Genomic DNA, 16,698 nt, shown 5'->3' with positions numbered 1-16,698 from the left:
TGGTTCAATTTCTCCTCTTCCCCTTTCAAAGCGAAAGCATAAGCAGAAAGACTCCTTTTTTCTTACTAGCGGAGCAAAATTCATTCGATCCTTCATTCACAACTCTATGCCTGGGACTGGCTTCTCTCTTCTTCACAGGATTCATTTATAATAAAACCTCAGGGAAGCTCCCAATTACCAAAACGTTGTATTGCTGAAATCTGCTTCCTCCTCACTTGCTGTTACTCACATGAATGCAAACCAGTTTATACCGTTAAGTCCAGCACATAAAAGCCTGCAGACCAGCATTTTGTTACGTAGGGAGCGGTCAGGCATACAAATAGTTTCATAAACATCTTCCCCTTTTGAAACGAGAGCTCAGAAAAGGCAAATAAAATAAAACCAACCCAAAACACAATAACAATCCCACTCTGCCTAAAAACTTCAGTCCCATATTCCATTCAGTTCACTATAATCTTAAAATAGAGCATACCCAAGATAAAAATAATAAAATTGGTGCAAGGGATTTTGTGTCTATGCACAACCAACACCACAGTGAAGTTACAGTTTTTGTTAAGAGCTGGTTGGCGCTGTTTAGATGCAGATAAAAGGCACTCTGGGGCATGATACAGTTGGGAAGCTGCACATCTATGTATGCCCTTCTCCACAAATTAACTAGGAAGCCTTCAAATGTCTGAAACAGCAACAATTTAATGTTTCACAAGTGTCAGGACAGAATCAGAACAAGTTTTTAAAGACTAAGCAAGTTTCACAAGTGAATGGAAAATATGCAGGATATAGGACAAAGCTCGTTTCAAAAACTAAAACCATACGCCACGTAAAGTGTTTCAGTTACAAGATTCAGAAGTAATAACTACAGGGTATCTTAAGAACAAGACATAATGAAGTGTTGGCAGCTCTTTACAGATGTAACATTGCTTATTTCAGACCACACTTGTTTTGCAGCAAGTTTCATAGTATAAAAATTAGAGAATGGCATTAAAAAAAAAAAAAAAGGAGTGTGACTGGTTTAACATTATTTTTTCAGAAAACAATTACGAAGGGTTGGGTTGAGTGTCACAAATACCACTGTGCTGCAAACAGGTAACTCTTAACAGTTCAGCGGTAGCCCTTTGGGGATACATCTACATCCTGCCAAGGGAGCAGGAGATACTGAATTACTTGCTGCAGTCAGATTGCCTCCAATACCCAAGCCAGCTCATTTCTAGAGCTAAACAGCATCCTTGAACTACACTAGTCTGTATTCTATGCAATTAGCTTTTGATTAATGAAAAAAAAACAGTTAAAGTCTTCCATTTGTTGCATAAACTTACCTCATTACGCCCTCAGAGCAGCATGGAGTGAAGCAGCTGGTAGAACTAACAAAAAGAGCAGATAACTTCGTTTGCTGGGCTTTTGCTCTCCCTGCCACCCCAAATCTCCCACGCTTATGACTAACATGCTACCAACATATACAACAATTAATGATATCAAATAAAAGTTGTTCCAGGCTGCAGCTGAGATACCCATGGCTCAGAGACTCGGTGACTACTGTACCATAATTTACACATCGTATACTTTCAACACCCATGAATATCAGACTAAGCTTTAGACAACTGATATGTTTGGATATTATTTTTTTTTAAATTTCTAAAAAGCCTCCCGCTACACCCTTCTTGTAAGTTCTCTGTAGGAACACAAGTTTTTAGAAAATACTGCATACACAACATTCACAGTCGTCTTCTATGGGCTTCCAAAGAGGTTACTTATTTGCAAAATCAGTACATACACACACACACACAAAACAGATCACCAACAGCTTCTACTTTAAGGCAACCTCAAGCTGTGTATTACAAGTGCATTTTGCCTGACACGCTGCAGAGGACTTACAGATGTTCCCATTTGAGGTGTGTCAACACTTGGAATCTGTCAGTATATTATTTACTTGGATGATGGTTTTGGTTTTTTATTTTTTTTAATTTTTTTTAAGGCCTCGTTCTACCTTTTTTGGCTTATTTTAAATAAAAGTATTGCATTTTATTCAAAAAATCAAAATGCAAAGTATGAGAGAAAGACGTAGTGAAAAATTCCTTGCATTTGCTTAAACAGAGCAGGAAGCTAACCTGGCGCACCATGGAGCTGAGAGAACAGCTTTGCTGGTTCTTCAGTGGTTTCCAACTACACAAAGGAATTTCTTTCAAGTCAGACAGTTGTGCTAGATGACCACAAACATCAGCCCAGTTTCCATTAAATCCTCGTTTTTTCTAGTGTCTACAAGAAGTTTATTAGAAGCAAGTTTTCACTTGCAGGAGATAGATGTGTGTCATTAAATACACCTGAGATGGAGCAATCTTGTTTTCAGGAAAAACTGACACAGTTTCAGATACCAGGATTTGTAAAGAGAGTCTAAAGCTCATCCTGTGAACTGTACTGAAATGACAGGCTTTCTTTACACAGCTTCACTTATACAAAAGGATATATTTTTTTTCTAATAAGGCATTAAGTTAGTATACTCTTTATGATCCCTTCTACCACGCTGTCAAACTGTCTCACTTCTATCTCCCACTCTCATTTCCAATTTCTCCACACCTCCAGTTCTATTTGCTCCAGCAGAAGGTGGTCATGGATAAGTTTACAGCCTGCCTACAAATACAGTTTCATACCCAGACCTCCTGGGGTCCGTCCAACCCTGCCGTGACACAGCTGAAGGATCCTTAGCAGGAGGATGGGGAAACCACTGAGAACAACAAACGGCATCTCCTCATTGATAGAGCGGCAGAGATTACCCAGTTTCTACGTTCACATTTTTAGTCCAAAACTGCAAAAAAAGACTTACAGTAAACGAATATTCAAATATGTATTATCCCTTCAGATACACTTACTCACTTCTATAGTTAAAGTGTAACATTTCACCAGATACAAAGCTTCAATCTAGGCTCTAATAAATCTTCATACTCTGTGCTAGCCAAGCTTCTTCTGTCCTTTACAGATGAAATCAAGTTACTCGCACAGCTCTTTAGAAGATGAAGTGTCCAAGACACATGGCTTCTCATGGTCCAAATCTCAGCAGATTTTAATGCCACTGATGCAATATTCTGGAGAATCAAGTATGTCTCAGTTTTGGTTTTAGTCAGACTTATCCTTTTTCTTTCCTGTTAAAGGCACTTTACTTGCAACGGCAGATCCTACAGCTGTAACACCTCCAGCCACAGCAGAAACGCCTCCTTTGACTAGCCCCACTCCCACTGAAGGCACAGATGTGACCGCTGTTTTGGTAATTTCCAAACTCTTCCCTCCAATCCAAGCAACACCCCCGATTGTGGCACCAACAGCTCCCTTCGTGACGCTGAAGAGGCCACCAGTCACACGGGAAAGCATGCCAGGCTGCTGCTGCGGGTGGTCTTTTACCGAACCTAGGGGAGGAAACAACAAGCAGATCAATCACAGTGCTGTAATCAAAAGAACCACAGTGCCAAATAAGACAAAACACTCTGCTGCAGTGACACGTAGGGAGACAATGCTGTTTTCTGAAACACAAATAAATTCTGATCCTACAAATACCAGGCATGTATCTCTCAGACGGTCTTACGTGATAAACTTCTGTCCTCTGTATGCACCACTACCCTCCCAGACTCTGGAAGGTCTCGTGGCTAAATTAGTCTCATTTCTGGGCTTATTAATAATGACACAGCCTCCTCTTCCTCCCCATATTAATATTCCCCACAGAGAGAGGGGCCCTGAAAAGCAGTAGCACCACTCTGCTGTTCAAATCTCCAAGGACAGACTGGAAAAAGTCTCCTGGAGAAGCAGAGCCAAAGGTTTATTAAAAAAAAAAAAAAAAGGTACTCTTTGAAAGAGCTCACCTTAAGACAAAGTTGCTTCTTTCCTTAGTAATTATGGTTTTGAAGAAGTGTTAACAAGGGTTGTGTACTGGGGCCAGGAATGAGGGAGAGAAGGTTACAAGCAAGAGAGCAATCAGAGGAGTCCAAAAAGAGAACAAGAAGGACAAAACTGATACCAGCTCTTCACAGTATAACTTACTTTCTTCTTCACGCAGACAAATCTAATTTTGTTCCAAAAAATTTTCTTTTTTTTTTTTTCTTTTCTATAATTTGCATAGGGAAAGGGAGGTGGGGGAGGGAAGTGCCCAACTGCCAAATAAGCTCATTAAATAACAGAAGTGGTCCACAAAGGTATTGATTAACAACAGCAAGGAGTTACAGGCTCACAACAGAAGTCCCAATATGATACACAAAACCAAATTTCAAACCATAGGGTTTCTGCATGTTATTGATCACGTAAATATGTTTTTTCTTTCTGATGTTACATTTAACCTGCATTTGGCATAGTTTCTTGCTATATGCTGTGTAAGTCAATTCCTATTCCGTATTTATGGTACAATTACATAGCCTCAAAATAATAGAAAGTATCAGAGTAATAGAAAGAGTCCCAGAATTAACAACTTAGCCCTCCGATAGTTTAGTAATTACTTCATATTTCTAAATGGAGGCTTCAAAATCCTAAAGATAAATGTGTCTTGCTTCTAAATGGAATTAAATCTGTAACTCCCACTACAGTATAAGCACCATCTAATCTTCAAAGAAGAAAAAGGAAGATGAAACGGTATGTTAATTTAAGCAAACAAGAAAATATCACCTACTGCACCTATAAACTATTAGCCCTGACACATGTTTGTCTCTAAGGTATTTTCAACGTGAGCCTTGAGAAACCTCTGGTCTCACCAATGTTGTGCATGTAAGTGTTTTTCACCTCCTGCCTTGTCAATTTTTCACCAACCCCCAACACTTTAAGAAGACTTCAGAGAAAACCATGGAAAGAAACAGCTACAAACAGGGCAAGATCTCCAGAGTTGTTTTGTATTTTCTAGCTACCCGTAGATAATATATGGGATTTAACAGACACGTTTTCCTTTCTCAGGGAAAAACAACAGGGGCAATCAAGAAAAGAGCAAGGGGAACCACAGTGAGCAGAGCTAGGGAAGAAATAATCATGAAATAAAGAGGTGAGAGAGTCAGCAGCAGAAAGAACACGCTTGGAAGAGGATGAGTATAGAGAGTCAGGGGAAAAGAAAAATCAGCTCTAGATCTGCCAGAGACCTATATCCAGCCCCTATAGAAGGCACTCACTGTGCACTGCAACATGCCTTCAGAGAACCAGCAGAACAGGTCTCTGCCTCCAGTGCCCTGACTGCTGAAAACTCCCATTCAGAGGACAGTTTCCAAGAGTCACCTCCCAGCACTCATTTGCTACAACATGAAAACTAATGTGAACAACAACAAAAAAAAGCATAAATATGAACAGTGCAAGGGAGCAAAAAAATACTAAAAACGCTTCTAGCTTATGCTAGTCTCTCTTACTGAAGAAACTGATATAGGTAACAAAGAGTCATGGAAACTAGAAACATAGAATCATGGAATGGTTAGAACTGGAAGGGACCTTAAAGATCATCGAGTTCCAACCCCCTACCATGGGCAGGGACACCTCCCACTAGACCAGGTTGCTCAAAGCCCCATCCAGCCAGGTCTTGAACACTTCCACATAAACACAAATGACAGCCTTTTACTTAAAGACAAATAATACCCCTGCTGGTTCATTCTAGGCCAGCGGCTTTCAGCCTGGACATCTCCAGCAAAAATGCATTGCCAACACAAGCACATGGAGATCAGAATTTCTGTTTATATATGGAAAGCCTTTAAAGAATCACTGTCAGAGAGGAGCATATAGAGCCTGGTATAAAATCCACTGTCTATGTATTAATTCAGAAGAGGATTTTTGTGACCACACTTGCACACCTCGTAAAAAATTTGGTCAAGAAGTGCTTCGCTTCCACCCAACTGTATCTCCATCATCAGGGTGAATGGGAGCAAAGTCTTATCACATGGAATTTTAAGAGCTGATTTCAGTAAATCAGACCTGATGTTAGCAAGAAAGGAGCCATCATATCTAACTTTAAAAGTAACAAGAGAGAAACAAACGTAACCTTAACATGCTTTTCCTCACATTACTTCAGGCAGCCAACGCTCTGACATCTACTCCTTTCACGAGTGCAAATACTGACTGTGACTTGGTGTATTAGTAACTTCTGATGGTGGTTGCCACATTCCCATCTCATTCCTGTTTGTATTGTCCATTAGATCTAGCAAATGCCTGCGGCTGTGAAGTTTTTATTGCCAGTTGATTTCTATTCTAGCATATGCACTCCCAGTCTCCTTGTTTCTAACCAGTATGAGGAAGAAGGTAAAACAGATCATTCCTAAACCTAGGGAGAAAACGACACAAGCTCCCTGTTCAGGGGTTGGCTCTAGCATGGTGTGTTGCAGCCAGCTTCCTGCTGAAAGGAGTCCAACAGCGAACAAGAGTTTGAATGAACGTGGGTTGCAAAGGTTGGCGCCACTTGCAAAGCTGAAAATAAAACATCAGAATAGCACTACTCATAGAAAGCACGAGCGCAAAAGCTTCTTCTACATACATATTTCTTTAAAGCCTTCAGGCACCAACCTCGGTGATGTGATTTGAACAAACTGGAACTATTTTTATGTTTACGAAAAACTGCAAATTGGTTTTGGAATTGAGCCTTTCCTCTAAGGATTTTTTTTGGCAGCCTGTTCAGAGATAATCTCTTGCCAACATCCAACTGGTAGCCTTCCATCCTCATTTAGCCTTCTTTCTACAATAGCGTAAGCGTATCACATATGAAGGCCCTGTATGACATTTAAAACAGGGATGTTCTTCAAGGGTATTTCCAACATTTTAACTAAAGTCATAAAACTCGAAGAGTGCACGTGAAACAGAATCAAAAGGAAAAAGCCTCTTCAAGGATGGAGCTTCCATTAAGATAAGCTGCATTTCATACTAGTCAACTCAAACTACACCAGCTTTCTCCACCTATTTAGACTTCATATTCAAACTGGTTGTTGTAATACTGAAATGAAGATACTACACAGAATAAAGTCAGTCTTAACTGCTCACAAATTATAAATAAAACCTTGCAGTACCTAGTGATGATCAGACTCTGCTGTTATGCTCTAGATCTGGACAACCTACTGAATATTCTAGGAAGATCAAAAAATGCTTATTTGTTTCACTGCCTTCCTCAAAAAAGAATCGGTTGTAGTCTACCAGTCAGACCACTGTTCACTTCCTATATGTGAGGTTTAACATGTATAAAACACAATTCAATCTTTAAGGGGAAAAAAAACCCATAAAAGCAGCACCTTAACAATTAGACTTGAAGATAACGCATATCAGGGCATAGTTTCCAACCTGGCATTTTCTTTCAGAAATGCTTCTAGTCTTGACAACTCCATAAGAGCTTAAAAAGAAAGATTTTTGTCCTCACACCGTGATACTGTAACAAGTTCCAGTATAGCAGATCTTAAGAATCACTGTGCCATGAAAATCTGTTTGTCCCTTTCCTCCCATCTTCCAGTACTTGTGTTTCCTGCCTAGTAGTTAAGAATAGAGTGAGCTATTCCACTTCAACCCTTCTCCTACAGTTAGTAGATAATGCTGTTGTTCAAGTGAAGTAAATTGTTCAGTTATACAACATATAAAAGCTAAGGAAAAAAAAAACCCAAACCAACAAACAAACAGAGCTTTAAAGGGCCATTATAAATTGAAGAGCAATGAACTGAGAGGAACCGGGACTCACCAACCTCTACATCCAACAGATTTAGTCTTAAAGCAAGAGAAGATAGAACACAGACAGCCTGTGTGCCAGGAACAGCTTTTGATCTAGTGTCCCTCCAGTCACGTTATGCAAACAGGACTCTTCACAGTCCTGCCATCCACAGCCCGGAAGGGAACTCTGCTCATTTGCAACTGCATTTCCTCTGCAGATCTAATAACCAAATTTCAGATTCATGTGGTTCAGGAGACCAAGATGCCACTGAATTAATTAAGTCAAGTGTTTGTTTGCTTTTAGGAAACCCTGAGATTAAGTCAACAATTAAAACCACAGTTAACTGCATAATGGAAAAGGGTCTCCAAAAGCAATAATGAAGTTTCATGTATTTTTAAACACATCTTGTTTAAAAGTCACAAGCACTATGAACTCCTCAAGCAAGGTCTCCAAAAGCAAAGCTGGGCTCTTTCCATCTCACATAATGAACAGCAGAAATAAATACCTATTGAACCAACTCACATCTCTGGAAACTAATCTGCAAATTACGTCCTTCAGTATCTGTCCATCTTCTCCATAATTTATCAGTACAGTTGTTTACTGAGCTATATGCAGTGGCCTTATTGTAATCATGATAATGCAGAAGTGAACAACAACCCAGGTGCATCCCATCCCAGGGATGCCTTGCTTACTGCTACTTAAATGAAAGTTAAACTGTTCAGCTTCCAGACCCACTTTTTAAAGAGACATCTGAACTTATGATGAAATTCTGGGAATTTACTTGACATTATGGAAACTAATACATACCTTCTGGTGGTTCATCATGAAGATATGATGGGACCTCCTGTTGATTTTTGTCCGTTTGATTCATTATTACCTAAAAAAAAGAAATTCACATATGCTGTACATCTTTTCTGGCAATGCATAAATGTTATTCATGAATCCAAAATTCATGCAGTTCAAGTTACATAGTAAAGGAAGTTCTTATTCGTCACCAGATACATTCTAGATTCGTTACAGATCCTGCCCAAAACTACTGCTATTTCATTATCAGACTCTGCTTTTGTATTCTTCAAGCAGACTTAATACTTGAAAACGGAGCCCTCCACCAGGTCAGCAGGCTTGGTGAGAGCTGCCACCCCACACCAAGTGCATCGCAAACCTAAAAAGCAATTAGAAAGAAAAACAGTATGAAAAGAAAAACTATTGTATGACAGTGGCTTTTATGTACTAAAAAAGCAAAGCCTAGTGATCATAAAGGTGTTGGGCACTAGAAAAACAACAGCAGCATGCCTATAAGATCTATCAGTATCTGGAATGCAGTACTTTAAACAAACAAGTCCTTGTGGCAGAATTTGAATAAGTGCCATGAAAACAAGATGGAAGAAATGTAGAGAAAACACTCCTTTTCTCTTGTAATAGTACTGCGTACACACTGTGGTGATAGCAGCAGAACCAGACTGTTTTAACTCTACGCAAACTTGTCAATTAAAGTATTTCAGAAAGATTTCTTTACACCAAAAAGCTGTTTCCCAGAGCAGTTCTCGAATAGCAGTCCCTGACAGTGAGGGGAAGCACAGAAGAAAGCTCAAATCAGCAGCTCTGCTTACTGCCTTTTCCCTTCAGAGGGAAAGAAAGCATTATCTAGTCCAGGTTTCCCTCCTGCTTTCTTCCACCACCAACACCGTGCCTCAGTGTTAAGTTCTGCCTCCTTCCCTGAGCTCTCCTGCCAATCCTGCTTTCCCTCCTCAGCAGGCATTGCAGTCGGGAAGATGGGAAAGAAAAACAAGTTGCATTTTACCACTCAGCATCCTTCTGTCCTCCTGCCAGTGACCTATTAGTTCCCTTCTCCCCACAAGCCTTTAAATAATTCAGTTTCTTCCAGGAGTCACCGACCACCACAAAAATAATTCCAGCCTGCCTTGCCATGCCAAGATCTCTCCATACGTCCTCTGGGTGAGAAAACAGTGGCTGGGATCTGAAGAAAGGATGAGGAGGCAGAAGCAGAACTTGAGGGTGGGAAGACTCACCTGGAAAACAACAGCTAAAACCCTCGCAGTATAATCATAAAGTCACAACATCACAGTAAAAACCGGCACCCACACACTACATGATAGATCTTTGGATGCGAAGCAAGTCTAAATTGAATATTCAAGAGTCTTCACAATCAGCACTAAGGGTATCAGTTCACGACTCAGAAAGCATAGGTACCTTGACAGAAGCAGCTGAACAGGAAAGCAAGCAAAAAAAACCCTCCTACCAGGTTGGCCGATTTGATGGCAACGCTGAACAAGTACCTCTCAAAAGCCAGAAATACAAATGTGGAAGCTAAGAAATAGGAAAGTGAGCAGCAATGCATCAAGATGGATGACTAAATACATGAGGGCTAAGAGGCAATCTGAAAAATATCAATTATAGCATTTCTTGTCATTTTATTTAATCACGGGTCAATAAATCAAGGAAAAAAAAATAAAAATAAAGAAAAAATAGCGCAACCGCTCCCAGGGAGCAACCAAGGGCAATCAGGTTCTGAGAAAGGACTGGATTCAGGTACTACATGACTGCTTTGCATTCATCTACTGCAAGCTGGAAGAAACACAAGGATTTTGTCCTCACTATGTGAAGTTGCAGGTAGGTTGTTGTTTTTTTCCCCCAACTTGAAACAAAAATATCAAGCACTAGAAGAAAGAAAAGGCAGATGCTGTAAGAAACTGACAGGCCTAACATTATTTGATCAAGACATCTGTATAAAGATGAAGCAACTATGTTTCTACTTAACATGTGGCCATTTTGTTCATTAAGATGATTAGTCTTTCAGGAATTTGGAAAGATTTTATTTGCTACATTACAAAAGGTCCTAAAACAAGTAAAATAAAAGTCACAACCTAGCAAGTTTTACTTCAAACCAAGGAATAAAAAAAGGGACCAAAACAATTTTAAAGCAGGCTCAAGGGAGACACAAATGAGTTAAGTCATAGATAAATTGATTTTTATAAATAACTACCTCTGATAATGTATTTGTATGTAGCCAGCATGTATCTCCCAAAAGAAACCCCAGTGAAATTGCTTGTTTGAGCTTTCAAAAAGTTTCTGTCAACAATTCCTCATAAGAGGCTCAGGAAAGTTATTTAACCTTATGAGGAAAGACAAAACACTGTCAGGGATTATCAACAAGTTTAGAGGGGAGATAGGGTAAGTTATCAATTCGGAAGATAGCAGAATGCTAGAAAGTGTCACAAGGCTCCGCACAAGTTTTAGTATTTTCTGCTATTAAGAAGGTATTGGACACAGCAGCACATACAGCAGATACAGCCCCGATGAAGTACCAAGGATCCGCCATGTTAAGCATCAAATAAATAATTAAGATGAGACCTATCCAATGGAAAGAGTCAGAGGAAAACTGGCAAACAGCTCAGGTAAAAGGTGCTTTCATAACCCTCTGTAATCTAGTTTAGGCTGCTGTCAGATTTGCTTGCATTTCCTGCAAAGCTAAATGGCCAAACTGATGTATTGGGGCATGGGAGTTCCACAGCAGCATTTCTAGTTTAGTGATAAAGTATTAAAAAAAAAAACCACCCCCAAACCAAGCAAACATATAAAATCACAGCACTACATAAAAAGGAAAGTTATAAGATTAGGCATTCCCTCCTCTGCTACCTTCCCTAGAACCTCAAGGTTACACAACTCTGACCCCAAGCTACTTTTAAAAAGGTACGTTACACAATGCATCACTCAAATGCAATGATTTAACCCAACTGCAACTCCTTCTAAACCGCAGAAATACTTCACTCTCACACTCAACCACATGGACCACAGTGGTCTACCTTCTACAGCTCATGCACCTGTAACCTGCTGCCAGCAGACCCCAGAAATTAATGGGGTACCTATATGGGCCTGAGAAGAGCACCTAAGGGAAAAGAAGTTGAACTGAATTTGTTGTACACAGAAGTGAGCTTTCAGTGGTCTGCAGATCAAAAAGTTGAGAACTACTCTATGATGGGTGGTTCTACAAGTGCCTGGAAGCACTCCAGGGATGCCACAGGAGATGCGCCTACCCAGCTTGTGCTAGGTTGTACTCACTGTTCTCCTACTACATCAGCACAAATGAAAACAGAATCACGTCACTTTCAGAAAAGGCTCATGGCTTGACCTGAAACAGAACTTGGCACATAAGAGCTCACAAAGCACAATTCAAGTCCTTTTGCTTTTCTGTAGATGCTCTCCAGCGAATCACAGAATCGAGACCGAGATCCAACAAAGGACTTTAAGCAGAAAATTTTTAGATATCTAGGTTACAGCCTGCGTCATGCATCCTTGTATCAAATTTAACACGTCAGGAGACTTAAGAGTCTTTGAAAAATGATCCAAAATCCTGTGTGCTAAACAGGGTGTAGCATATCTTGTGAGCAGGAAATACTACACACAGCAGCATGTCTTTCTTAAACCTGGCTCTCCTCCAGAGATTTCAGGTGAGTATTTCTATTGACTGGAGGTCAAAGGCCTGGAATAGCTGCTTGGTGGCAGATGACTTCATCCAATCTTGGACGAGGGCAGGAATAGAATTTTTTTTCTTCAAAAATTGAAGTGAGAGAAGCAGAAACCACTCAGTATCTTTTGTGTAACATCATCAAGGTGAAAGCACTCACCTACAGTTCAATGCCTCCTTTGTCCAATAAGATTCAAGCTCGTATGTCCCACGTTGCAGAAGTGTCCTGGTCACCAGACTGCAGTGTATCCTAAGGGAGGTTCCTCTTCACCCTCCCTGCTGAAGGTGTGTCCCCACAAAGAAGAAAGCAAAATTCATGAGACCCAACAGAGATTAAAACTCAGCTAACACTTAAGGCACCGACCTGGAGGTGCAAGGGTAAGTCAGACTTTTGTATAGAGAATTAAGTCATTCAGGCATGGAATTGAGTAAGGAACTTTGGAAACTCAAGTTGGAAGCTGCAGATTCAAAGTCCCCTGTGCACTGAATCATTAGTCATAATTATTACCAGAATTGCAAGCGCATGCAACAAGGCAAAGATTTATTAGAAGCCTGAACCTTTGAACTTTTCTGATATGTCTTTCAGAATCTTCAGAGTATGCCAGCTGGCCAAAAAAAAAAAAAAAAAAAAAAAAAAAGGGAAAAGGCAAGCAAGTAGAGCTTTTCTTGGCATTTTCATCCTGTGATGCCAAATTTACAGTGCCTTGTGTCACTAGGGAAATGTCTCCAGCTTCACTTAATGCCTGCATTAAATGATTACATGGAATGGGACGGGATCTCTATGAGTCCTGGCAGAACTCACATGGACATACATGAAACAGACATCTGGTGTATCAGTGGCACTCTCCAGTCTCCTCCTTCATCTGCGCAAATGAATACATAGGCTTTACATTTCCTTACGTTAAGAAGTGTAAGAAAAAACAGATCTTGAAAGAGATTTCAAACAGGGACACGTGCAAACTGCTTGCTGGGTTTTTTTTCCTGTGCGCTTATGAGGGTGCTAGTCACTCAAGAGATAAGGGATAACTTCTCATCTTTTTAACAACACATTAAATTATGTATCAACCTTAAGATTAAAAAAGTATAAAAAACAATAAAAATGGAAGTCACTCTTTCAATTGGTTTTAAAGAAAACACACTGTCATTTTGTCAGAATATAAAATACATAGGAAGCTTCAATGTTTTATGTTGTTGTAAAGGAAGAAGTGGCTTAGAAAAGTATTTTTAATTGGAGAGCTATTTATAAAATTAACACTGTTAAAGGACCCTGAATGAAAGTGCTAGGAAGCTATGGAGGTAACAGTACAGCCACAAATGCATTCACATCAAAGCTGATTAAACTAAAACTTTCTCACCAAATATACTCCTTCGTGAAGATCGTTGGTTGTTTCCACAGAAGTATTCTGCATACACCTACAAGAAAAGTAGAAGGTTAGTGACATCTTACGGAATTGCACTCCTGTCCCACACCTGCCACGCGAGTATGGTGGCAATCATAAATACAAAGCCCCATGGCAGGGGAGAAGCACACTCGGCACGGCCTTGAGATGCCACAATTTTATGAGATTTATCTCACCACCACACCGATTCCTTCTGTGTTCTTGGGCAATGGAGATAATTTTACTTGCTCCATGTGCTGCCACGAGGATTGCTATGAAGCATGGTAATTAATGTTCAGACACAACCTCTCCTTAACGGGCCTGCAGTTCTCAGACAGCAATTTGTAAAGTTTTAGCCTTCCATCAAGAAGTGGGCTCTAACCATTACCGACATGCACGCAGCTTCCTGAACTTCAGATGATGCTCCTGATGCCTTTCTGACAGCTTCCTGAACTTCAGATGATGCTCCTGAAGATGCAGATGATGCTTTACAGACAAAAAGCCCTACTGTTTCAGCACAGCAAACCTAGCCCAAGCAGCAGCCGGTAAAAACTGGCTTGTTTCAATGCCACTACTCAGATATTTGCGGGCAGCAACGAAATGACCCAAGGATGGGGCCAACTTCAGTTGGCAGCATAATGCCGCTCCAGAAGGCTGCGGCAGCAGCAGACAGCGCTGGAACGATTCACCTGACAGAACTGCAAACAAACCAATCGCCCCATCTTAGTCCATCATGAAAAAAAATTATCTTCCTTCTGCTCACCAGCTATGCAGTCAGAAAGCCTGGCTACAGAGCCAATGGAGAACAAAACAACCCTTGCCACGTGCACGGCCCTCCTTCCCCTCTTTCAGCGGCTGCAGATTTCAAAATGAACCCCATGTCTTTCACGTACATGAAAAAAAAAATATTTTTAGGGGTGATACTTTAAGAAATACATTTTGTAAAGAGTAACAGTGCTCTACTCTCCAAATTAAACAAGGAAATAAACATGAAGCCAAGAAGGTAATCCCACCCATGGCTGTCTGCGGGGTACTGCTTCAAACTGCACAAGCGACCCCAGACTATTCGCTTCCCTGCTTTACGCCTTGGATTAGGGCTTGTAACATGCCACAAGGAAGAGTGCTGAGTGCTGTTAGTTCTCTCAGACACAACCTCCAGAGCACAGCTGATATGGGAGCCTGTTTTTCAGTTAGTTAATGCAAGGGAGACAGTTGACTGAGCCTCTGCAGGAGGAACGAGTCAACACTAATAGCACTAAAGTAAAAAAACAAATCCAGGCACGTAGAAAGCATGTAGCTAAAAACCAAGAGCATAGCTGACATTTCAACAAGCCTTCTGTTTAAAAGCCAAGTTTCAAAATTCAGATTTATATACAAGGCAAGACTGGCTTGGAAGCAAGCATGTCAATTTCAGGGGAAGAAAAAGACACAGTTTTCAGGGAAAGAGTATATAGCAAGCTGATCAGAAGTTCCTAGGTGTGAACCACTGCTTACTTTTAAACCTGCAGCAGGATGGGCTACAACCCCTCCAAAAAAGATATCAAGTCTGGCATAAGAAACATGAACAACAGGCTCACAGCTTGCAGGGTTCAGCACACAACATATCTGTATTAAAAAAATCAACCAACCAAACATGCATCACATTTAAAAGCAAAAAAGGAGGCATATCTCCTGAAACAAAGACACCAGACCCTTAACTCTGCCCAGGACATCACATTATCGATTCTGCCTATGAAAGAATCCAGCATTTCTCCATCACTCTCAAATGAGGTATAGATCAGGCTCCAAAAGAGGCTCTTCGGAACATCCGATGTTGGCAATCAAGTTCTCTTGAGCAAGCATTTGCAAGATACCAATCAAAGGCTGCAAGAATCCAATGTCCCCTTTTCTAGTCCTCCAAATCGTTTCTAGAAATTAAATGATAAATTCCAGGGCACAGCTTCAGAAAGGCCACAGAAGCTCGATTTTACTAGTCCTGTCACCCTCTGCCTCCTGCTAACTCAGCTTTCTAGAGCACAGCATTCCCCATTTCTTCTAATGCCTTCCCAACCGCCTGAGCTCCACACCTGCCTCAGCAATCCTTTTCCAGGAGACCTGCAAAGACAAAACCTGACAGTGCCCAACAGTCAGGGCAATAAAGCAGCTACTGAACTTCCTTACCACCCCTGCTAATGAAATAATGAACTTTTTCCCTCGCATCCACCACCTGTTTGCTGGCTCCTGCCTGACATTTATCTGTTCACGTGCCAGACAGGGACCACCTTTTGGTTTGCGCTTTTGCAACACAAATCCATTTCTATACTGAGGAGGCAATACCAACTCTACTAAATGTTTAACCACAACTTAATAGAAAGCTTGGGAAAAAAAAAATTAAAATTTCTCAGTCTGGATAGTATTTACTGAGCAGTCTTAAAATTGATGCGTATACAAATCAGTATTTGTGTACTAAATTAAGCTATCTTTTATGCAGCCTTCCAATTATACAGAGCCATGCTGCCCAAAGCACTGCTCTGCACGCACGGGAGCGGGCTTCGTGTACTTGGTATTTATCTGCCTCACGCAGCGACATCCTGACCCAGAGTTCTCTATTAAACTATTCTGCCAGTTAAACAGGCAGGAGGAAGCATCTAATTGCATCCGCAGAGGCTGCCTGTGAGCTCCGCACAATGACCAGAAAGAACCAGCTGCACGGCTAGAGCATTTATTTTAGGCCAGGGTAGGTGAATGCCGACAGCTAAGCTGCTCCCAAGCGCTTTACCATAAAACTCTTTCAGATTCTGCTCCATCAAGCTGGACTTGGGAGAAATGGATGAAATAAAGAGCAAGTTACCGCAGGAAAACACCAGAGCACGGCGAAGTTTAAAAAGGGGGGAAAAAAAACACCCAAAAAACACCCAAAAAACACAAAAACGAAGCTTCTCCTGGCAGAGAGAAGTTCACGGGGAAGAAGAGGACCAGCCAACAGCCAGGCCAAGGCGACGAGGGGTGCCCAGCCGCCCCCCCGGGGGAGGCGCTCCGCCACGGACACGGGGAGCCCGCCCCACGGCGGCCGCCCCCCAGCCCGGTCCCGCACCCGAGGAGGCGCCCACTCCTGCCCGTCGAGGCCCCACGCTCCCACCCTCCCGGGGCGGCCCGAGCCCCGCCGCCCCCCCCGCCACGTCTCCCCCTCGCCGTTACCTGCCTCGCCGCCGCAGCTCGGCCGCCGGCGACCC

The 16,698-nt window shown here is 41.4% G+C and overlaps 1 protein-coding gene across 2 annotated transcripts; it reads right to left on the bottom strand.

The window, feature by feature from the left end:
- Positions 1 to 670: 670 nt before the first annotated feature.
- Positions 671 to 16,698, bottom strand: TMEM263 (transmembrane protein 263). Of its 2 annotated transcripts, XM_014964094.1 has the most exons (5): positions 16,664 to 16,698; positions 13,463 to 13,520; positions 12,268 to 12,386; positions 8,429 to 8,498; positions 671 to 3,392 (listed from the first exon to the last, which is right to left on the bottom strand). In XM_014964094.1, exons 4-5 carry the CDS (start codon positions 8,490 to 8,492, stop codon positions 3,106 to 3,108), a joined length of 351 nt encoding a protein of 116 aa, XP_014819580.1. In that variant the 5' UTR covers positions 8,493 to 8,498; positions 12,268 to 12,386; positions 13,463 to 13,520; positions 16,664 to 16,698; the 3' UTR covers positions 671 to 3,105. The 2 variants fall into 2 exon arrangements, with proteins under 2 accessions (XP_014819580.1, XP_014819581.1); XM_014964095.1 differs by lacking the exon at positions 16,664 to 16,698 and having other exon boundaries at positions 12,268 to 12,383.

The sequence above is a fragment of the Calidris pugnax genome, unplaced genomic scaffold, assembly GCF_001431845.1.
Source record: "Calidris pugnax isolate Ruff unplaced genomic scaffold, ASM143184v1 scaffold44, whole genome shotgun sequence".
Classification (NCBI taxonomy): domain Eukaryota; kingdom Metazoa; phylum Chordata; class Aves; order Charadriiformes; family Scolopacidae; genus Calidris; species Calidris pugnax.
The sequence above is the reverse complement of the archived record's forward strand: the minus strand, read 5'-3'. Positions and strand labels throughout refer to the sequence as shown.